Below are 24,082 nucleotides of genomic sequence, written 5' to 3' on the forward strand. Positions count from 1 at the left end.
CTGTCATTAGTGTGTCAACTTAGTGGTGCATGATTCACTATCTTTCTACTTTAAGCATCAACTCTTCCATCGCCGTGTGGACCATCACGAGCTAGCCTAAATGATGCCCCATCTCCCGCTTTCAAGCCATATGGTCATTAAGGCGCTGTTGCTCACATATACTGTCGTTCGGTCACTGCGTACATGGCAGTCCCTAACAATAACTCGGAAACGATGTTCGCCGAGAAATGAGCACCGGCTGTTCAACATTGAAATACATATGAAAGTGGTTAGCATAGTCCGGCGATGATCTAAGCCTGTATCTGACCTGAGATCCGGTCTTACCTGGGTACAAAACCGATACGGCATTAGGCAAAGTGTTACCATGAAACATGGATACCATGTTACTGCGTCCTGGTTTCAAGTGTTCGAGCCGCCGTTCATGTCGCCCTCTTTTGAAGGGGCATTCAGACGACCTTTGAATGCAACTATCGTTTGCCGTGTTCTTCAACCGACTGTACGCTTCAAAGACTGCCTCAAGGCTCAATTGACTCTTTGTTCAGTGTATCTAAGTGGTTGCTTGACGAACAATAATGGGAACCTGTCGATAACCGACTAGTGGTTTGAACTTATGAACTCAGTTACTCGATGGAAGCTTCGTTGCGTGGCTGGTCATCCGGTCGCATGGTCCACGTAACATCAGACCATCGCCTCATTGGAAATAAGATGTGTCCATCCAATGGAAGCGAAATGAGGACGGCCGAAAAGACGTCCAGGAACATGTGCAGATCATGTCTTCTTCGAAGTCATATGATACCAAGCAGATTTCATGTTTCTACAAATGTTTTCTGAATGCAAATCATACTTCCTAGTGTTTTGGAATAACTCCACTCTGTGACCGATTAACTGGTAAACTAACTTTAAATGGAAATCTGTTATTCTAATGATGCGAGCATAAAAACCAACAAGATGTCGATCAAATACGCAGCTGTGGGCTGAAAGTTGACCCACAGTTACGCTAATGTGAAAACCGATGAATATGCCAGCTTTCGTTTGTCAGGGAAGTTCTTTTTACTGCTTTGCCCTAAATAGCTGCTTAGTGACCAGTCTGAGGTCAATCAGACAAACAGTTTACGGGGAGGTAAAACGGTGGGTGACAAGTGACCATGGTGGCCGCTTCCGTTAATGGGATTAAACAATCGAAATGTGTGGTCGAAGGAGCTTCTAGGTCCCCAGTAGAATTCCATATTTATTACCCAGTGTGCATGATTTATATTTTGAATGGGATCAAACAGAGGGAGAATAGCATAAAATATACATGAGCATTTGACGTAGGGTTCATTCAGCTTCCACATAAAACCAGGAATATCGTCAACCCCCCCCTCAAACAGAAACCTCACCCACCCCCGAATGGATAATTTTAGCCCCCCCCTTATTCGAGGGAACACTGTACTGCACTTATGACCCGTTGACATACCTAGTCGTTTTTCACTTGAGATTCCGTGGTTTTAATGCATCTTTTGTTTAGTATGGTTTCTAGTCGACCTGGCTCGTTGGCCTCAAACCCGGTGGAACTGGTAGCGGACCTGCCGACCGTACAATGCTACTCATAGCCTTAGTAGTCTTATTTTCTTCCGTGGGCTTCTAGTCTGAAAAGGGCCCGTTTTATGGGGTGAGATGAATGTCTCTACAAGACATCTTAGGCCCCGGAATAGTCCTTGTTCGGTCTCATCGACGAGAACAGGTTTTTCGCACTCATTAGTTTGTCTTCGCTTAAAAATTTTCAAACAAATTTCAAATTTCCCAAAAAACGAGCATGGTTCGTATTTTGCAATGAGACACCAAAAATCTAGCGTTAGACCATTGAAACCTTGACGAATGCTAACTTGTCCTCTATCTTTTCCGTCATTCACACAATCATCTCCATTATTTTCCTCGCGATGCTCGTTTCGTGTCCTATCATCGCTTCGTACCGTTTTATCTGGGTCGCTGATGCGTGAAGCTATGAGGACGAACCTCCGCAACTTTCTCCTACTCGCATTTGCCTCTGTTGTGTAAACCTTACTCACTTTACCGAAACATAGAGCAGACAATCAGTTTATCAATCTGTTCTGTCCTTGTCAAAAGTCGGTAGTGTCAGTATTAGAATTCGAAGTCATTACCTTCAACACGCAGTTCACATGTGAGCTGTGTGCACATATTGATCGGTTTGGTGCCAGCAGCTGGCATGGGAGTTTGATTACTTGGGCTATGTTTCTCCGCCATCTTTTCCGCTTCGGGTTTACACGTCTTCAAAGTTGCACTGATGCGCTTCCTCTCTATCCACTCCATCCCCAACACAGTTCGTGATGCCTTCTGTTCTCACTATACCATGGAACTCGCAACTCGACACATGACAAAGCAACTATCCCTAGTGAAGGTACGTTTCACCACATTATTCGCGACCGTGAATCTGTTCCCGCCTGTGCGAAGTTTTTGCTCAGAATCGCAAGGACTTTGATGTCGCTTTACTGTGTTTTCTCTTTCTCCCTCATGGCTACACATCAGCTATCCGTGCATTTATCAGCCTTCGGTTTACCCAGTCGTTACCGCAGTATTAAAATTGCCCTTCATTTAGAAGGCCAGACATAGAACACAATGGAGGTGTGTATGAAGACTTACGTCAACTTTCTTGAATGCGTCTTGCGTTCGGAAAAACAGTTTGGCCATTTTCGTGGCACGTCACTTTTACCCGTCGTATTCCCTTCCCCGCATTGCGTTCATACTAGGAACTTTCTTGATTAACTTATGATTGATAACTTCTGTGCTCCGGAACTGTGGTCTTCCCGCTTCCATCCGGTAGCCCTTTAGCGGTACACCGCAAGTTCGCTCCAGGTGAACGTTTTTTCTGCAGAATCTTCTTTTGTGGTATTCGGAACGTACCGATATGAATTGTCTTTCGCACTTCTGGTTACCCAGAGCCCAATGGTTCGCGATTTTTCTCAAGAGCTTTCAGTAGAATATGATGGACGCCACAGGTGTTTTAACCATTGAGCTACTGTTCCGAAGATGTTCCAACACCACATAACCCAATCCTGACCGTCAATTCATGTCCTCCAGATAGTGGCAACTGTTTGCTGAAATCCGACGAACCCTGTTGTGTAGACCATTGTAGAACATAGTCAACCACAGATGTTGTACCGATATCGTTTGTTTAATGTCGTAGTCGACTGGCAGGTCTATATCGATGGCACAGTACATTCCGCTGTTTCTTTTTGAGGGAATTGGGTCAACGCGAGCCATAAAACATTGCCCGTGTGATTCAGTGACTTAGATTGAATCCGCACTTCATGCCTTCATGGTTGCGTTGAACTTCGCTCACTGCGTAATACTCCCGCTATTACTGCAGACCATTAGTGTGCAGTTCTTCCCCCATGGGAGACTACCAGAACTGTGCTCGAGGTAATCATTCGTGTGTGAGTGGTCTTTCCTGAATGATGGTCTCTTGAGATTCAGCTCTTCACAAGATGATAACAGTGTTGCAAAAATGCACTGGTTCAATGGCTATCTGGAGTATTCACCGTTGCGTTTAGTAATCCACGGAGTCCACCCAGGATTTGGCTGTTAACTGTATTTGGCTATGTTGCGGCGTTACTGGGACGAGGGGACAACTTATTGGTTTGCCCTATGTGAATGTATACGAAGGTACAACAGGTGCTTTTACACAAACCTACTCGATTAATTTCGTCCTTCAGCACAAGCCAAACACCGCTCAGCTCGTTTTGGACTTTCATGGCCTATAGAACTGATTACCGTAGCGGCTTACAATCTTGAATAGGGCTAACAAAATGGCTAAAATAACGGTAAATCAAATACTAGGTTCATCATTAGCGCAACTGACGTTCGGTTGATACAGACCATGACCTGATTTACAAGTTATCGGCCGAGTGAACAAACTGGAACTGTGGAGTGATCTAGCTCTTTTACACGAGAAGCCGAACGAGCAAACTGTGACAATATATACCCTCATCTCAGGTCAGGACAGCAGAGAAAACCAGTTGGAAATGGTCCAAATGTAAGAATTTTAAGCTGTAAGGAGTGTTGTGATCTGAGAGCTGTTCACGGGTTTAAGAGTGTCAGTAGAAGTCCACGCTTATTCTTTCCTTTCCGAAGGTTACACTGTATAGAAAGGGCCGATTTGGCCTATTTGCTTTCGCCGAAACAGAAATTCGATGAAGTTGATCAAGAATGACTCGTAGCAGAATGGCTGCTGTTATTCGGGCACTCTGTAAAGTGGGTTCACTGTACAAGTCAGCTAGAGTTTTAACCAACCGTCCAAAATGTCAGATCGCCGCATTTTCGATAAAGTCTAGAACTCTATGCATGAACGACAATCGTCTCTTATAATCTTTAAGCAGATGTGCAAACAATCCCGTTTCGAACGTACCCTAATAGTTCCATTTACCACGTTTGTTAAGCCATGCTGGTATAGAACCTCCGCAATACACTTACATTGTTCAGAGTTGAACAAAAGGTATAAAATAAGCCTATTAGATCTCTCTAAGGTTTGGCACCCTCCGATCAGCCACATGATCGACAGCTCGGCACGTAGACACCGTTGAGAGCGAAATGTGTAAACAAAGTCACATTGTACGCCGATGTCCGTTCTTGTTGTGTCTAGGTCTGCAGAGTTACATCGGTTTCCCGACACATTTTGAATTGTTTATAGAATACCCTCCGTTTGTGGCCCACCACTAATACACCCTGTCGCCGAGGCACGGAACACTCTCCTGCTGTTGTGATGGATAGTGGCGTGGGACTGCATAGCATGTCTATCTCATTATGGCTAATTCATTGCCGTTGATGCTAATTGTGTGGCTATTGTTAATCGTTTCCCCTCCCCACACCACGTCCGTTCCCATCTCTCACAGCCCCGTGATCTGAGTCTCTCTAGTCTTCGAAGCCTCGTGGTGGTGGCAGAGGAACGTCCCCGAATACACCTGACCGCGACTTTCACCAAACTATTCTCGAGTTTTGGATTGATGAGTCGAGCAGTCAGTACTTCGTTCGGATGTCGTGTCAATGTGGCAATCTCACTTCAGGTTTGTTGTCGATTTCACACCTTTTCATAATTCTATATTCAGGTATCCACATGATTTTTCAGCTGTTTTAGATGGCCTTACTTTCTCACACCGTATCCTGACGTTTTCGACCCGAAACTTTATAGAAACTTATATTCCTCGCCCCGGTGTATAGGCATAATCAGTACGATCTCTCTAAACCATTTGTTGGTCCGGTAAGGGTGAGATACGTCATCAGAAGCCACTAGGTAAGCTTTCTAGCCTGCTAGACATCAGGCGGGAGCAGTTGACATTCTTTCGGGTAATAGCTGCCCAAGTCACTCATCATCTGATTCAAGCTACTCGCATAAGAGGCAATTTAAACAAAAGTCCATGGATCACTCCGGGGGATAGGGTAGACATAAAACGCGACACACTAAAGTGTTCCGTTTGATTTGGGACATGCACCTCCCCCAGAGAAAGTTGCAAAGCAAATTTGACATGCGGCTGAATGCAGGAGCAAAAAAGATAGTAGTCACTCTCTTTCGTACTGACCTCATTTCGTCGGATCAGCTGATCTCATCTACAGTCGACCGGTCAAACCCTAGGAAGGAGAAAACCGCTTAAATGATACTAGAATGAGGGATACTAAATGAAAGTACACCATAATTGAGATCACGAGATGTGGCGCGCTGTTGTTCTAGTACTCCTCTGCAAATCCAATATCAGTTCGCCCCGTAATAAAAACACTTAGCGTATTGTGTTAATATGATGAGCCTTTTTGATCGTTCAATATGGCTTTCCATGTCTAGGAGTCACCATCTCATCCCCTACATAGACTATCACCATTTTGGTGAACGAATTGGGAAGACCTTCAAAACTTTTATTTCAAATGAATCCGGATGCTTTGTGCAAATGGATGACTTCATTCTCCCTCGCTTGTGTCTACTGCCAAAAATGCTAGATCGGTATCGCTAACACATAACTGAGAGAGCCAGGACCAAGTGCGCTACTAGCCCACATAAACGGCAGCATTCGTGCATCAATGAATCGACCAGACGGTGGTTTGTTCGCTTGGTTTGTGCTTTGACCGTGAGAGCGCGAGACAAGTTGATATGGACACTTCCGGGATATTATTTGGCCCGAATTCACGCTATCCAACCTACATCTGTTTTTCCGGTCGATGTCTCGTCTACGAATGTGGAATCTTATACAGCTATTGCGGAAACAGCGGGCGTCCACTTGGCACCCTAGTGTAGATATCTATCCTGAACAAACTGGTCGAAAATTCCATAATTTTGAGTTTGTCGGCCGTCTTTCCTCAATGGGAGTCGATGTTTGTTTTTCCTTCATTTTGTTGACTTGTTGCCGCAGACGAAGTTTTCAGTATTGCTGTTACTACTGAAAATCAGACTGACAGGTCATTTAGGAAACCGTGCGCAAGTGTGTCTCATTACTCATTCGGATTCTGTATCCGTTACTTTGCCTTGATTCCGCCTGGCTCATTCTCAGAGTTGTGCTTATATCTGGTCAATGTTATTACTTGTGACCTTGCAGGGAGCCAGTTCCCCAGAGAGTACAACTGTATACGTGGATCGCATCAGTCTTCGGAACGATCGGGTAAAAATGCTGGAAAAAGGTTCACCTCACAGTTTATGCTTAATAGAATCGGGAAAAGTGAGTGTTTGATCGCCCTCTTCCTTGTGTTTTCGCCTTTACTCAGATTGATCCTTCTTTATGTGTATTTGTTTCAGCTTGATAGCCTCTATTTCAATCCAACTCAGGTAACATCGGCCCGAAGGACACAAAATGGAGACGAAAAAATGTGTCTTACTTTTAAAGCATCGTGTACACAGACCATCAGGACAGGAGTAGGTATCTGATATGGAGGCGTCCATATGGGAACAGAACCTAGATCGTCGAAGTGGTAGCCTATCTCGGAAACTATGGACAGTCCCATTACTTCAACACTACTGGCGCGCTAGGTTCGCGTTTTGAAGAGAAACCAGACTTTTTTCGCGCAATTTCGCGTTTTGAAGAGAAACCAGACTTTTTACTGAGTCTGGGTCCAGAAGTGCCGATGACACACTCAATGCAGGATACAAAACAGATGACCTTGTTTGTTTATAATGGATGGCGAATGTGTAGAACAAACCACTGCGATACTGAGGCGTATCTGAAAAGTAGACATCGCCCTAAACAAAAAGGAACATTATGAACATAGATGCAGACAGCGGGACTCGGGTGAATGAACGAGGTACATGTTTCGACGTTTCACGAATCTGAACATCCTGTTTTTGGTCGATAAGGCAACCACATAAGAATAGGAGGGGGCTTCCTTTTTCGGCCTGGGGAAGTTTGTGGAATAAGAGTTCAAGATCAGTTTATTCGAATGCTTTGTTGAAGACTCAAATACTTCCGGGAGTGCTCTGTCCCATCATTCAAGGCCGTCTATCCAATTATTGTGTGTGACTGGAATCCCTTCTGAGAGTTTTGTTTACAAGTAGCAGCTTGTTTAGAGAATGATTGGTGCTATATCAAGATGGTGATCAGCCGCTCGTGACCGACCGGTTGAGTCTTCAGACTTCCAGCCGGTAGGTCGCGAGTTTGAAACTCCAAGGGATTTCATGAGATGTGCACTGCTGATGATTCCCCCATAAGGATAAGACGGTTGTGCAGTACTCCGCATTTAAAATGTGTGTAACAGTAAAATTCGGAAGTTTTAGGCAGCTTCTGGACGCGCCTTTGGCAACTGATATTAAGCAAGTACTGGAACATCATTGGTCCATATTTCCGACTAATCACAGGTCACCTTGATCACAGACCAGTTACGTGCGAGTTTCAGGGCCCAAGCGATCGGTATGGCGGTTTGAGCGTAGCAGTCCGCCTAACATGCAAGCAGTGTTTACCAGCTTTTTGGTGGTATTCGCGTTCACAGCACTCTCGTTTGAACAGTTTTCTCCCTGTCCTGGCGCAATTATTCTGGTGAGTCAACACCATAGCCAAGTGGGTGGCAACTCGCTGCGCTTCCGATTAATTCGTCACCCTGTTGATTCGGTCAATGGAATCCATCTTCCCGTACCACTTGATAACATATAGGTATGAAACTATGCCAACTTCCCTTCCCTGCTATTCGTTATTCAATATATGTAACACCGATCTTCATAATATTGGCAAATAGGTTAATTCAAAACCCTGAATTGTCCACGACAGCATTAATCCAGTGCTATCATGTGCTGTACGTTTGGTTTGCGTCATGGTTGGAATACGCGAAGGCTTACTTACTGCGCACGCCCTCCCGCCCATACAAAAAACCCGGTTATCGACACCACGCATGTTGTCTGCTAAGGTGCTGAACTTACCTTGAACCGATAGATGCCTCGAAGGGCCAAGTTAACGTTTGCCGGTCGTCGGCTGTGTTTGGTGCCTTGTTAAGTCCTCCTTGTGTGTATCCAGCGGTTACTGGTACGATCCTATTCCACCAAAGTTTCACTCGCTGCTACCTGCGGTCAGAAGTGAATTCATTTGTTTCTACTTCAGGACAGGATCTTTCGAATGAGTCACTGGATTTTAGGCATACCCTGAGCGTTGAGGAAGATAGATGGATGAATCTTGCATTGGTTTGTTACAATGAACAGTTTTGAATTAACGACTAGTTTGTTAAAAAGCGAACACTGCATCACGAATGAGTTTGCAGAGACTACCAGTGCCGTTCAGTTGAACCATGGCTTAACCAATCATTATTTGGTAAGATTTTTACCGTCAGGAAGTGTATGGTCGATGCACTGCATGTATCGTTGTGAGTCAGCTAATCCGTCACAGGCTAGCAGTCTGTGCGCAAACGAAGAGACTCTGGTGAAAATCAGCCGGGAAAGCTGACCAATTTCAATGACGAAACCATTGATGAGCCTATTCCTCCACAACTCCTGAACTTCATCTGTAGGGTGAATCCTTAATGCCAGGTTACGGTACAACTAAAATGCGCGAAATAAGGACTACTGGAAGTTTCTTCACTGGCTTGTTGTTGTGCCTTTGTATGCCATAGTATTTGTGTACGGACAACTGCGGAAGCTAAGTGTTTCGTGTTGAAACGATCTCTTGTCATGCGATTTTCCTCGCTTTCCGTCACCTGTGTGCTTAGACAAGCTAACTTTCCTTATTCATCCGCTCAGTTATTGTCCGTTGTCCGTGATCCAAATGAACATCTATTCGCTTCACATACCCCCTCACCACACATGCACACGCATACATCAGTACACACAGTCGCAGGGGTGGCCAAAACTTTGCAAAATCTTCCACTTGCTTTTTTCTCGTTTGCTTGCATCCCACCCTTTCCAACGTGGTATCTGCGTTATCGCTTCGTCAATGGCTCCCATTTGTAGTAAACAGCATGTAGGATGATGAAGTCATAGCATATGGTTCTCACTTTAAAAAAAAACGTTTGGAGATGACAAACGTTCAGAAACTAAGGGAGAATTTGCAGAAGCAGATTTAATTTTCCTGGATATAGCGCTATTTGTGTTGGACAGGGAGATACTTCGACATCTCGTCCCAGTTGAAACATGTGGAGTGGCCTTTGTGCAGCACACTCAGTTTAATTACCAGAGAGCCAGCTTATATTCAGTTGAGCCTCCCGTTCACCTTCTTCGCTTGTAAATAAGTGGTTATCCACACAGGCGTGATTCATATTTGGATTTTGAAGGTGAAGCGCAATACTTCATATTCAATATCTCATAGGTAATAGTGTACATGGAGAGCAGTGGGTTTTATCGTTTTTGTCCTAAATCCCAGTACCCAGTCGACCTTCATTTGTATCTCCGACGCCCTTCCAGGTATGGAACCACTGAACGAGTTAAAACACATATTTGATTTGTTAGTCTAGTCACCCACATGCTTCTTGTTGCGGGATCTCCACACATGTGACTCCCGTCCTCGTAAATGCCAGGTGGGTGTCAGTGGCCATCGTCGACTCTCTTGAGAGGATGGATTGTGAAAGGCGCGTCAAAAACTAGGGTTCTGCCACAGTGTTGTACGATCATCCTCTCTCCTCGGCAGTCTATATTCCGTGGGTGCTTCGTGCCTGCGTGTCTCTATGTTAGGCTGAATACGGTGTAATACCCGGTTCTGCTTCGAGGTTGATAGCGTTCGCATTGATAGCATAGCGGCTTGTTGAGTGTTTTGATGTATAGCACAAATGTTTCTAAAAGCACTAAAATTTTTAATGTCGCTGTTTTGGGTTCCTAGTTTTTTTTAACATAACCCTCTGCAAAGTTGTTTACGTTGCTGTTGGAACCAAATATTCATGAGTTCCTGGTAAGCATGGGGGTGAACGCAGGCATCTGTAACATCCCTACTGTGCTTGAAATGTGTTATTAAATGAAACCTACTTTCCTTTCCTCCGAACCCTTCCCAGCTACTACCTGGAGTTCGTGTGGCTATTGCGAACCCGGATACTCTCGGTCAGTGCGCAGACTCTCAGTTGGGTGAGATTTGGGTGTCATCACCGCACAATTCCACAGAATTACTTGGGCCGTTCGACAATGCCAGTCTCAGTCGAGCTCCGGGGACCACTTCCCAGCCGGTACCAGGACTGAATGCAGCTGATTCACTTTGTGCACGCCTGGTTACCGGGGACACAGAACGCATGTACGCTCGAACGGGATTTCTGGGTTTCGTTCGACGTACCGAGTTGACTCAATCCGATGGTGGTAGGTTTCCTTCGCTCCATTCCTTTTGCCCTTGTGCATATTACTCACGGATTTCTTTATAGCGAAGCTGAATTTCAACTACCTTTCAGTCACACTTTTGTAAGGCGTAACATAATCCGAACATCATGTGGTTGTTTTTTTTCAATTCTTTCTAGCCTTGGTGCAAGCCGAAGGCGCTTGTCCACACATTTCGTTACCATGACTATCAGTCACTGTCTGCTTTCATGGTCCGACTTTCGTCTATTTGGAACTTTCATGTCCAGTCAACTTGGTTGCGTTTTGTTGACCGTGTGACTTTGCTTGAAATTGTTATTCAATGAAACCTACTTTCCTTTCCTCCGAACTCTTCCCAGCTACTACCTGGCGTTCGTGTGGCTATTGCGAACCCGGACACTCTCGGTCAGTGCGCAGACTCTCAGTTGGGTGAGATTTGGGTGTCATCACCGCACAATTCCACAGAATTACTTGGGCCGTTCGACAATGCCAGTCTCAGTCGAGCTCCGGGGACCACTTCCCAGCCGGTACCAGGACTGAATGCAGCTGATTCACTTTGTGCACGCCTGGTTACCGGGGACACAGAACGCATGTACGCTCGAACGGGATTTCTGGGTTTCGTTCGACGTACCGAGTTGACTCAATCCGATGGTGGTAGGTTTCCTTCGCTCCATTCCTTTTGCCCTTGTGCATATTACTCACGGATTTCTTTATAGCGAAGCTGAATTTCAACTACCTTTCAGTCACACTTTTGTAAGGCGTAACATAATCCGAACATCATGTGGTTGTTTTTTTTCAATTCTTTCTAGCCTTGGTGCAAGCCGAAGGCGCTTGTCCACACATTTCGTTACCATGACTATCAGTCACTGTCTGCTTTCATGGTCCGACTTTCGTCTATTTGGAACTTTCATGTCCAGTCAACTTGGTTGCGTTTTGTTGACCGTGTGACTTCTTTCAGCCGTCTGATCACCACCCTTACTTTAGTCATGGCGTTGGTCACATGTTGGCCAACAGGAATCGTGGTATCTATTTACCGCGCCTCTGCGAATGGTTACTTTTTAAAATATGCAGAAAAATAACCCTGAAGCCTCTGGTCGCTGGAGTTATAAGAAGTACCCTGTCTCTGAAATTGTGGAGCTTATTGAACTCGCTTACGGAGAAAGCTGTGTGGATTGAATAACTCAACGCTGTACCGGAGGGATTAGTTGCTAGCGCGACTGAATTGACCTGTACAGACTTTTACGCTCCATTGCTGAGTCATGAAATGGCCGACCCTGGACCGTTTCCGCTCGACACATGGCTGGGCGAAGAGAGCTTTGACAGACATTCGGTCCTCTGGCGTACGAACTACATCGCCTAATTGTGAAGTGTGATCAGTTAATCTTTCGTTGGGGAGTTGTTTCTCCCAAAAGACAAAGACCGATTCATATTTCAGTTGGCATGATATTCAATATATCGCAATATATCTTCATAAATGAAACTACTCACACGGTTGGGTCTCTTGTGAAAACCAAATTGATTTGCAACTGAGTGTATTTCTCGAAAACAGCCCACTTTGAATTCAAGCAGAAGATAAGGTTGACGGAAGCTTAGGGACTGCGCCTACCTGATGAGCCCCAAGAAGGGCGAAACCGGTCGTAGGCTGTTGAAGAGTTTTCAGCAACCTTGTGAGTAGTTTCCTTTATGAAAAACCCATGGAAACCCTTTCTCAACTTCCGAGCTGCCGCCCGTCCACTTGCACGACACACTAGATAAATACTCCTCACTGCCTCTGGGTGCTTTCAGTCCAATCGAACTTGTCAGCCGAACGGCGCACAATATTCTTTACTGAATTGCAGTGCGCTTATTTTATCGTAAAAACGCCCATTGGCTACGCTTGAATCGGGCCTGTCAGATTACGCGATAAGAAGACAAGAGACCAAGAACACGACTGTACTATCAGTCAAATGTAGGATAACTGATGTTCACTTGCTTGTTTCAGCCAATAGCGAAGTTCCTACCAAAAACATTTTCACGCCCCCTCCACTGGTCGCATACTGCCATGCATGTTTGGTAGGCTCCGCTCACGCACCCGCTATCCGGATAGTGTGCCGACGCGCCGTTCTTTGAACATGTAGTTTTCGGTCCGGGCGCGTCCTAACACTGATAAAGCACCTTCACCCCTGAGGCTGAGTGCAGTTTCCATACTATAAATACCATGAGCCATCGCATCAGGATTACGAGACACTGGAAGGCATATGCGTATAAGCTTGGTTCGCCTTAAAAATTGAAGATTTTGGACCTAACTGAGACCATGTGTTCGTTTTCCTGAGACATGGGATCATCATCATTAATTGTAAGAACACGTGCTTGTCGTACAGTGGAACAAATCGATCGAAGTCAAAAGCATGGTCTTAGCAAGACTTATCTGCTGTACAGTACTTCCTCTTGTAACACTCCCCGAAAAACCGGTATGCTGGAAACACATAGGAACTGAGTACCCAGAACGAATGACCTCTCCATTGCGGATAGGCCAACTGTAGAACTCCGCGAATATTATGTTTACCCTTTCTGGGTATTATCGTCATGGCACTCAGTTTGAATCTCGTTCAAATTGACCTTGAAGGATGAGCTCATAAAGCATCCAGTCTGCAACACACTTCCTGTCTTTGAAGGACACCAGCGGAGAAGCCCCGTGTAAGGTGGCTGTTGACCGCAGCGCCGTAGTAACTGCCACTATCAGTTGTGAATATTCTGTGTTCTGTAGTGTGGTGTTCCAACATTATGACAGGATGCTCTTTGGGTGTGCTCGGCATCAATAACTTCTAACCAATTTTTAGTTGAATGGCCGCGTCCTAGACAGGTTGTATCTGTAGCTTCAACCGATCTCTAGAAGAAGCCTAGGGGCCTCGACAGTACATTATGCTGAGCAGAGTTGTCCAAAAAAATAAAGAGACTATAACTTACCATTAATATTCGTTGAATGGAAGCTAAATGTCAACTTGATCATGACGTTTTGTCGCTATATTCTGATTGTTCTTTTTGCCAAGAGCCATTGAGGATTCACCATTCTCAGATAGAGTATCCAAATGCGCCTTTGTGCGTATTTTATGGATTGTGTATACCGTTTTCAAGACAATTCGGGAGCCACTTTGAAGGCACCCATGCGGGCATTCGAACACCGTTCCTCGAAACGGAATTCCTCGTGTCAACCACTGGGTTGCTTGGGCCCAGTCATATACACAATGAGGAAGAGCCGATGCTCCCTTGATTCCCATATCCGACTTCCGCCAATTCTATTGCTTTTGTTTATTTTGACCAGTAAGAAATTATATTCTCATCCACTTTTCGTTTCCTTGTTGCATTGTAAATACAACCCTATTGAAAAAATATGTTATACCATTTCAACCGAGTGGTTAGATCGCGAATTTACTGACCGGAAGGTCCGTGGTTCTAACCCGACCTATGTCGCTCGACTTCCCCTGTCTAGGCTTGGGCAACCTGGCAGTATCCCAGCCCTCGTGCCTCCGTGTGGCATGGCAGCTACGCACCGAAAGGGTGCTACAGCTGGACGATTATTATTAACCGATCTGTTCCGTAGGACTGTACCTTGTCAACTTTCTATTCAAACAAAATTGTATGAAATAACTGTGGCCCTCCCAGCCCACCTTATCTCCTAATCTGTTTTTATGGTTTTGTTTACACCAGTGACACTAACACATGCATCTCCAATTTTCTTGCAGAACTACACGATGCTATCTTCGTTGTGGGGAGCCTGGAAGAAGCGATCATGCTTCGAGGCATGCGTTTTCACCCGGTGGACATTGAGAACACTGTGATGCGAGCGCATAAGAAGATTTGCGAATGGTAAGTGTTCCAAATCATCATCCAGAACAATAGGCGAGCTTCATTACCGTGTGCCCTAGGAAAGAGTGGGAAGAAAGACGAAGAGCGGTAATGACATAACACCTCAACTTTGTTGCCATTTTGGCGTATGGTTGCCGCTCAATGAAACACGAAGACTGAGGTAATGCCAGGTTGCCTGAGCATAAATAGGACCGATCGAGAGGCAAAGGTTATGTTCATTCGCTTTGCTCCTCACCCCCTGAGCTATATTTCGGTGGGGACTTAACTTGAAAACGCTTTAACGGGAAAATATCAAGAGCAAATGCGCACACCGAATTGTGTCGAGTAAAAGCTCATCAGCAGTTTTGTACCGGCGTCTTTTGCAAACCTCACCCGAAACGAATTTCATGCAATTCCGGTTCAATTAGAAAGTGAGGTTGATGGAAACTCGGGGACTGTGTTTATCTGATGAGCTCCAAGAAGCGCAGAACTGGTTGTGGGCTATCGAAGAATTTTCAGCGTCCTTATGAGTAGTGTGTTACATCTATAAAATTGTTTTTGGTTCTCCACCGACTACGTCGCTGTGTGTCTTGTTGAAATACGACAAGTAGGAAACAGCATGAGTAGTGACATCTATAAAATTGTTTTTGGTTCTCCACCGACTACGTCGCTGTGTGTCTTGTTGAAATACGACAAGTAGGAAACAGCCAGAAGTGACGGGCAATTAGCATACAGTAAAGTGGTGCGTAGGTGAAATATCAGTCAATATCAATTATTACTGCCAAAGTTCGTCTAATTCGATATGCATAAGTTCGTGTCAGGTCACGTCTTTTGCTCGGTCGGCATTGATTATAGATGTCCATCGACCTGAGATCCAATAGTCATCGCCTCAGTTATTCGCACGTATGCATACGAACACTTTGGAACGTTAGCTGTAAGAGGTTCTAAATGCCTGTCTGGGGTCTATTCTATAACCAGCCTTGACGGAGTGTGCTTCAACTGAACTAGTGATCCTCCTTGAGTTAGTCATTTCGAAAAAAAATCGTTAAGTAACCAACTGGAAATTATACGACCACTGATTCTCGACCTCACATTGGCTGCTGATTAGCCGAATGCACTTATCCTTTATGGAAAAACATCCTATATAAACAAAGCTCGATCAGAGATCGAAAAGGATAAAAATTTCTTTCCAAAGCTACCAGTCGTTCACTGGCTCAGTTGCCTGTGCAATCTTTACCCCGGCATGGTAGCGTTTCCTACGGGTTACAGCTTATGACGACAGGGAATCAAGCGTTACCATACTGGAATGAAAAGATGAACTTTTATTGAGATCAGCCAAACGACACTGGTTTAAGTATGGGTGGAATCCTCACTCAGGTAACAATCAGTAATGACTCTTTCGTTGTGTCCCGTATTCAAGGGTCTTCTGATCACTGGAATATTAGATTGCTCCCTATGCGTATTCGTTCTGATGTTACTGCAGACGTTCCCCATCCGCTGAGCTACACTACGGCACCCTATCATGATGCAAGACGACTGCAGAACCAGTATTTATTCGACTACAGCGTTTCTCTATGGATACTTTCAGCCGTGGTACTTCCTTCGAGAGAGGCCGCTTCGCTTTTAGCCAGTGACGCCTTTTGGCTTCAGTTCCTGACTGAATCCCTACCTGTTGTGACCTTCCGAACGATCGTGCAACTCTGTGTCGGTCCTTGACTTCCTGCTGCACCCACTATGGTAGCGTCAGACAGTCCTTTACACATACAAAGGAAGATTATTACAACTGTATTTATATATAGACAGCGTCAGACAGTCCTTTACACATGCAAAGGAAGATTATTACAATTGTATTTATAGGGTAATCACGGAATGTCCCACAAGGTCGTGTTAGAATCTCCGTGAGAAGACGAGAAACGTCGAGCTAAAGGTGCTCGATCCAAACTGGATGGCATTCTAACCGATCAGGCCACGCCTTCTTTTGGGCTGTAGCGGGCGCGCGACACATCTGTCCAATTGATACGATGTTCGGTTATTAGGGACAGCCAGCCTCTGGACACTACCACAACAGCAGACATCAAAAATCACCGGACTAATCACTTAAATCTAGTGGATCCGTGGCAATACGCGCAATTCCTGTTTTTTCTTTGCCATGAAACGCTCTTTGGCATATCAGTCTACTAGCCCTGTGGTACACACATCCCATTTCGACTCAAAAACAGAATATAGCGCAGAAATGATAAAATATTATGACTTTTAGTGCCTGCATTTCAGTCCATGAGGAAGTATGGGAATAGAGTCCAAAGTTTCGAAAGGCATGTGGTATCTATCATATTTTAGGTTAATCAATTTCGAACTGTTGTAGAGTTCGGGGAACACGAGGGGTGGTAAACATGGATCAGTCTCCCTACCACCAGCATAACGATGAGCTGAGTCAATCTTAAAAAAGCAGGTAAACTCCATTTGTTCCTTTAGATGTAAACGATAGAAGCTCAAGTCATGGGTGAAGTGCCGATCTATAGCCAATCTCTTTTGAGAGGTGTTTGATTCATTCTAATCAATGCGGTAACGTTGGTGTCGTTTTATTTTTCCGGGCTGTTATGTAACTCAGGAAACGAAGGAGCTGAGCAACTGTAAAAAAATACATACTATTTTGGGTATTGTATGAAAGAAATTTGAGGATCCCTTTTCTGCTTCTGAAGTGACCATATTACTGATTCCCACACAAAAAATTATTGATCCCGGTGAACCATTTAACCATCTGAGTTTAACTCTGTCGGTGCGCGCTGCTGACATTTCCCAATAAGAACGAAACAGCAATGTTCCATTTACATATCGTTGATGCTCTGGTGATGAGAATCGTCCAGACGCCGCCTTGCAAAACCAAGAGATGGATACCCTATTGGAAACAGCTGTAGGTCTTGGTTTGGACGGCTGTTAGGAGTTACTACACATCTACTATCAACCCACTCACTACCTGCCTCTGAGTATCACAATCCAGCGTCTCCATTCCGTCCTCTCTATTCCAAATTCAAAGTGTCCGTCACGAGCGACAACCGAAATAGTCGAGATGATCAGGGTGAGTTTACAGAGATTTCGAGAGCCATGTAACTGACAATGGGACGAAATTATATCTAATGGTTTCCAGAAACCAACCTACATCCATAGTTGGTCAGATTTACATTTCGTAGGTTTGATGATTGGATTAGACGTATTGTAATAACTGTGGTTGGATACCGAAAAACTTAGCTGTATAATTTCTTTTGTTCTTACTAAGTGTATCGGGACCAGACACGGAGCCCTTCTCTAAACAGTTTCAGACCGTTTCTATCCGCGCATCTACAAAATTTCACATCTTATTGAAATGGATGTGTAAGTGATCGAATTGCCAGTTAGTTTTTTTCGAAACAATGCAACGGTCCAAAAGGCAGCAAGTCTCTTCCTGAAGGACTGATTTTTGCGTTCTGATCGGAACACATGTACGTCACATATGTTCGTCACGGAGTATTTTCAGCGATTTGGAAGTTTGCCCTCTCCATGAGGTCACTACTTCTCTAACATTGTGGGACATTGTGTTAAACTGGTGACACAACTGTTCGCGTGCATTTGAGGTCAATGCCGGATAAGGACAGTTGTACTGCCTCAAGGTTACACTGGAGACCCGATATTGTAAGGGCGCTTTGTAATTTACAGTTTGTTACTATGACAAAAATACACACGATCCCTCTCTGTTAAACCACTCTTGTTGCACGTCAAACTTTATCGTTGAGGCTCTGCTGAACACTTTACGGTTTAGGAAGCTACTCCTCATATGTGCACCATAAAGCGTGCATCAAGGCCAGTCCAGTACAAGTTATCGCAACTGGCCGAGAACCATGTGAACTGATGACATTGGCAATTAGAAATGAAGCCTATGTGCTGAAGGTCATACTCTGTGTGTAAATTCGGATTGTGCATTGAGGAGTGAAATACGTCTGTGGACCTAATGAGGGATCGGAGGAGCAGCTGTGCAGTTTCCCGGGAAGTTCACAGTCGCCAACATAATTGCTAGGCATAATGTTCGTTGGTGTATCGTTTCCTTATGAGATTACATCGACCAAAAGGCGACCACTTCCTCAGGGCTCAGACCTATCGAGAAACAGCATGATACATTCAGCCGCCGAGTGAGCAAAGTCCGTTGCATTCGATAATCAAAGAGCTCTGGTCCTGGTCATTATGCCCACATATTACTAAAAACCCACCGTTGTTAATCAGGGTCTCGTGTTTGCCGAGCTGAAATGTGTGTTTTCGCGCCGGATTACTTGATCTCTCGCGTCTGACTTTGCAGAGTTCTGCGCAAAGACCTACTTGTTTTAGGCTGCTTCTGAATTCCCTTCATTTCGCTTGTTCCTACATCAATCATTTACAAGAAACGGCTTTCATGTAAGGAGAACTGAAACTATGATTAAATTGACATAGTGCTCTGTCTCTGTATATTATGTTTTCACAAAGGTCATGAGTTCTCTTGTGTTAGTTTTCTAATGCAACGACCGGCAAACTCATGCATCTGCTTCATCATTCTGCATGTTTTCTATTATGTGACATCTGCTGGTTGATTCAGTGGCACTTGTACCTAATTTCTTAACACTGCGCATGAAAATTAGTGAAAATAATGATATCCGTATTTACTCAAAACACAGATTGGTATCGACTATCCTTTAGTCTCCAGTCGACTGAACTCATTCTCGTGAATATCAATCTATTAGTTTTCTGCACGGTTCTTCAACCCATATTACTCCATTGTCCCTTCTTTCCACTTCCAGCACCTTCCCTATCCAGAGATATTTTATTTCATTATGAAGACCAGCAGATCTAGAACGTAGAATGAGCAACAGTTGCATCGTGGCGAACAGAAGGCAAAGAGGATCTGACCGTTGATAGCGGTCTGTAGACTGTCGCTCAGCTTGACTCTAGTGTCATCACGTCATGCTCTCAGTCGATGAGCTTTTGAATAGTTTTGTTGATCAATCTTTCAAGATTTTATTGCTAACTTCTCGAGAGTTCCTGTCTTGTTCCAGGACTTTTCACCGCGGCTAATATCTGTTCATAACCATTCTCATCTATTGGGCCGTTTAACAGTCATTTTGCTTTGCCACAACGGTCTCTCTCCTGCTGTCTGATCCGACGACACCCATTCGTTTGGCTTGGCAAAACCGTATGTGGAATGCGTCAACCTTACTACTTGGTAATTATTTTTATTGCCTGATAATACGTTAGTCAAACTCAGTTCGGCTCTTTTTTCGCTCCATCCATCCCCCTCGCCCGCTTTTCCTCCCTCAGTGCCGTCTTCACATGGTCCAATTTGTTGGTAGTGGTTGCGGAATTGGTCGGTGAGGAAAACGAAGCCATGGATCTGGTTCATCCAATCACAGCCCACGTCTTGACGGAGCATCAGCTGATAGTGGGTGTCGTCGTTGTCACCGATCCCGGTACTGTTCCCGTCAATCCATGTGGAGAAAAACAGCGAATATTGCTTCGTGACAGCTTCGTCAACGATAAGCTTGATCCAATCTATGTATCGTACAATATGTGACAAGTGATTCTAGCCATACACTTCTTTCTTTCCCGCTTTCCGGATTCGAAACAACCAACCACCGGTCCTTCAATCATTAGGTTCAACTTATTAACTGCTCGCAGATTGGTTGTTTCCGTTCGGCCTATTTGCTCCTATTAAATTGAGACATTCAAAAATACCGGACGCCAGTGTGATCTAGTATGTGCTTCTTCTCCTATCGTCGCTACTCGTCATCGCTTGATCTGTTCGTGCTTTCTACCATCGTCACAAAATAAAAAACGCCCTTTATTCTTAGTATAACTAAGCTTTTTCATGTTTTTATTTATTTTCTGATCTCACCAATCCATTTCCGTCCGGTTTCATGCCAAAAACCGCCTGGTTCGTCGCTTGCCTGAACTTTGTCATGCTTCTGCTACTACTCTCTCAACTTTTGTCTCTGTTTTTCTAAGTTCGCCATAGTAGTATTCATATTTTTTGTGAGCTGGGGACCACATGTGAACGCAAAGCCCAGTCGTTCTGTGCTGTGCATCGTTCCACCCAACAAACGAGCTTCACTCGTCTGTCATGCGTACCATTCGCGGATGCATCATCTTCTCAGTACCAGACCATGTCGTTCTCCCCCCCCCAGCTCACCAGGGAATCCGGACTTTTATCATCCTTGTATACTTACTTACGCCGCGTTCTTTCTGGAATTTTCACGTCTGCGGTAGAAAACGAACCATGTATTTAATAAGCAAAATTGTTTTGATACGGTTTCCGAAAGTGGAGGTTTTACGCTTTGGAGATGAACTGCTGATGTCTGAATAATTCAATAGAATGTCTGATAGAATAGGTTGGACCCGACTGACCTGCGTTTCTCTGTCATTGGAATGGCATCAGACACGCGTTGTTAGGCGGGAAAATACTGAATGGCGTATGCTGACAAAACTGGATGGCGGCGACCGCCTTACGGTGGAAGCCGTAGCTTCTCAAAGCTGAAAAACAGTCTTTTTGAAGACTACTATGGACAGGATCATATTAGTTCCCTCTCAAGTTACAAGTGGTTAACATTATATATTAAATGGCACTTACCATAATCCTAGCATCATTAAGTGGTGTGTTCAATTGTCCTGAAGAGATTATCCCCTACAGAGTTTGACATTTGGTACGGCAAGCGAATATGGAGTCCGGGGTGCTCGTGTTTATCGGCAATGATGAATGTACCTTCATAGCTGAGTTAATTCTGTCCCCGTGGCTATGCCGCTGGACTTCCAGATCCCGGTGTTTCTCAAAATTACCTCTTCACCTATAGAAACCGAAACCCGAGACTTTCTTGGTGATTTCCGGCAACCCCGTTAATACTGGATCCCGCTTTCTGTTGCACTTTTAGACATTGTGGCTTTAACTTAGTATGGGTGTGGTGAAAAAATAATGGCAGAGGTCAATGCGCGAACTGCTGACCGATTAGCCACTTATGATTACCTCTACTGAGAATGAGGGCGGATTCTCTTCGAGGATAAAGTATGGTGTTGCATCCCAGCGTATCGTCCGGAACGACGAAATTCAGGTTTACGAACTAACATTTTGGCTCTCCTTGCACGTCAGGCGTCCAGGGACATTCCTCACCGCTTATATTTCTCATCAAGCGGTTTAAGGTAACAATGTTCAGTGGCAGATAGTCGTTTAAATCTGTGGCTGGAGCACTTACACAAAAAGACATGACCCTGAGTAAAACAACTGGAATAAAGTCCAAACTCCCAGAGGTCAGGTCAAAGCAATGGGAAGGCGGCGTTAGTTTGTGGCGACCGAATTCCTCCCGAACCAAGCTATATGTATTTTGAAGAATATTTTACGGTTCCTCTTCCCTAGCTCACAACCCACCACTTATCGATTCTCGCTAGTGCCAGACACTGACAACAAATAGACTGTTCGTCACTACGGGTTGGGTCCAGGTGGGCCTTGCGAGCTACCAACACTTGCGCTTGAAAGGTTAGTTACGCAAAAGACGAGCGGCTACTACATTTCTTAGAAAGTTAAGTGGCTAACCGATACAGAACTGAGATTCCTGTTCACAACTTACGGACCGTCTTCTTTTGCCCCTGACCCTAGGCGAACATTACTTTAGGCGGTCACACGTATATTTGTCCGTTGAGCAACCCAGACGAGTACCGTCACCGACCGTTCGGCCTTCTGCGATGGTGTGAACCTTCTTTTTGTGGTCTCACAGTTTTAACGCTATCAAATTGGAACAAGTCGCTGATTGTGAATTGCCCAAGCCCGTGGCTTGGTAATCAGATGAGGATGCTGGAAGGTCAGGAGTAATTCTGTGCCCTGGCAACTAAGTGTTAAGAGTGATTCTTCATTGATTTCCAGTAGCTGCGCAAGGTCTCATGAACTGAACAGTCAGCTTTCTGCCTTCAAGAGGATTTAACGCTTCAAGAAGCGATCATCTACAAAACTGACCCAGTATATTGGTGTGTTCACCCAGCGGTTCAACACGCGAAGGCATTGCCGTCATGTTATTAGGACGAACCCGTGATGATTGAATCCATACTTTGCCGTACGTTTCATCAGTGATTGGAATACCGACCACGTCTGTGACACGTTCAAAGTTTGTGGTAACTTACTAGCGCTGATCTAATATAACTAATACAGCTAAGGTGGCTTTCAAATAATGCTCTCTTATGGCTGGACGTGTGACGGCCAGCGTGTTAATTGGCATTCACGTCACTCGTTTGCGCATATTTCCTCCTCTTCCGCAGCAATCATTCTGTCTAACCCATGCTAGAGAGTAGGATCAGTGGAGCCGAACAGCCCATTCTTGGTCATGCCGGGATTTGAAACACCAGCCCTCCGACACGTGATATGCAACGCACCCGAACTACCATTTCTGAACAGGTGGACGCGTTAACCCTTGGGCGATGAAAATGGAGTGCCCGATACCCCACCCGGAACTACCCTGGTTGTTGGGAACTTTCAATTTTCCGTGACCTAGTTGTGTTGACAGACTGACCAGTATTTTAGAAGTCCCCAGTCAGGTAGCGCCACAGAAATTTGTAAGCCGCTGGATAATTTTTTATTAGTTCCATGCGGAATCCGTAGACCTAGACTATGATCTGGACTGACAGAATAACCGTTCCACTACAGGATTGTTCAAAACACAAATGATTAAAATTATACAAACCCTGCAACGTACAATTAATGGACATTCGTACCAGCGTTTCGCAATTTCGGTCAAGCGATCCTTGTTAGTAACTAGCAGAATTGCCAAAACGCCCCAGTTCTTTTAGAAAAGGCTTGTATGTTTACCGATCGGTCTGATGCCAAATATCTTTGGGTCCCAAAATGCGGTCCATTAGGTAACCGTCTAGCTTTAACATTCTTTCGGTGCCTAGCTGTCATGTCACCAGAAGCAAGCACGAAGGATGGGATAATGCCAGGTTGCTCACCTAGACAGAAGTCGACAAACAGCGGCCGGGTTCAAACTACGGACCTTCCGACCAGTGAATTCGCGTTCTAACTAGTAAGCCCCATTAAGGGGGTCGCTCTCATTCGGGAGGGCTTACTGAGAAGACTACTCTACTGTTATATCAGACTGGAGAATATATGTTCCAAATTGTCTCGCCAAGAGTTCATTTGCAGCTTCATTCCTGTCTCTCATTGTCGGATCTGACTGTGGGCTTTGCTTTGAATTTTGCATACTAAAATTACTACACGATGGAAAATGGTGACGCGCCCAATACCTGCTTTATCTTTGCTGAGGGCAATCAGTGACGGATCGCTAGGTGGTTGGGCAACCAATCTTCGTGAACAGGCGGTTGAACACTGGACTGAATGAATGAGCGATCTTCAATGTTCGGTTTTGTCTACCAACAGGCGAGTTAACGCTTTGAAAAGATGAGAACATCTGCTAAACTACAAATCGGATCCCCGAAACATCGCTCGAGAGAAGTCGCAATCGTCGAAACTAAAGCGTGAAGACAACTGACACATGTTAATCCACAGTG

The 24,082-nt window shown here is 44.8% G+C and overlaps 2 protein-coding genes across 2 annotated transcripts in view; one reads left to right on the plus strand and one right to left on the minus strand.

Moving 5' to 3' along the window:
* The window catches only part of T265_04123 (hypothetical protein), a gene marked incomplete at both ends in the record, with an annotated part of 103,216 nt that extends 82,382 nt beyond the window's left edge, over nucleotides 1-20,834 (plus strand). The window contains 7 exons of the mRNA XM_009168781.1: nucleotides 2,322-2,398; nucleotides 4,890-5,060; nucleotides 6,576-6,695; nucleotides 10,432-10,726; nucleotides 11,186-11,312; nucleotides 14,408-14,566; nucleotides 19,862-20,834. Of these exons, the coding sequence (XP_009167045.1) occupies nucleotides 2,322-2,398; nucleotides 4,890-5,060; nucleotides 6,576-6,695; nucleotides 10,432-10,726; nucleotides 11,186-11,312; nucleotides 14,408-14,566; nucleotides 19,862-20,114 (1,202 nt within the window). The remainder of the gene's footprint in view (nucleotides 1-2,321; nucleotides 2,399-4,889; nucleotides 5,061-6,575; nucleotides 6,696-10,431; nucleotides 10,727-11,185; nucleotides 11,313-14,407; nucleotides 14,567-19,861) is intronic.
* Nucleotides 2,122-2,310, minus strand: T265_04122 (hypothetical protein; the record flags this gene model as incomplete). Its single annotated transcript, XM_009168780.1, has 1 exon — nucleotides 2,122-2,310. The coding sequence occupies one exon, from the start codon at nucleotides 2,308-2,310 to the stop codon at nucleotides 2,122-2,124; it is 189 nt and encodes a 62-aa protein (XP_009167044.1).
* Nucleotides 20,835-24,082: the final 3,248 nt, after the last annotated feature.

This window comes from Opisthorchis viverrini (assembly GCF_000715545.1).
Source record: "Opisthorchis viverrini unplaced genomic scaffold opera_v5_65, whole genome shotgun sequence".
NCBI lineage: Eukaryota > Metazoa > Platyhelminthes > Trematoda > Opisthorchiida > Opisthorchiidae > Opisthorchis > Opisthorchis viverrini.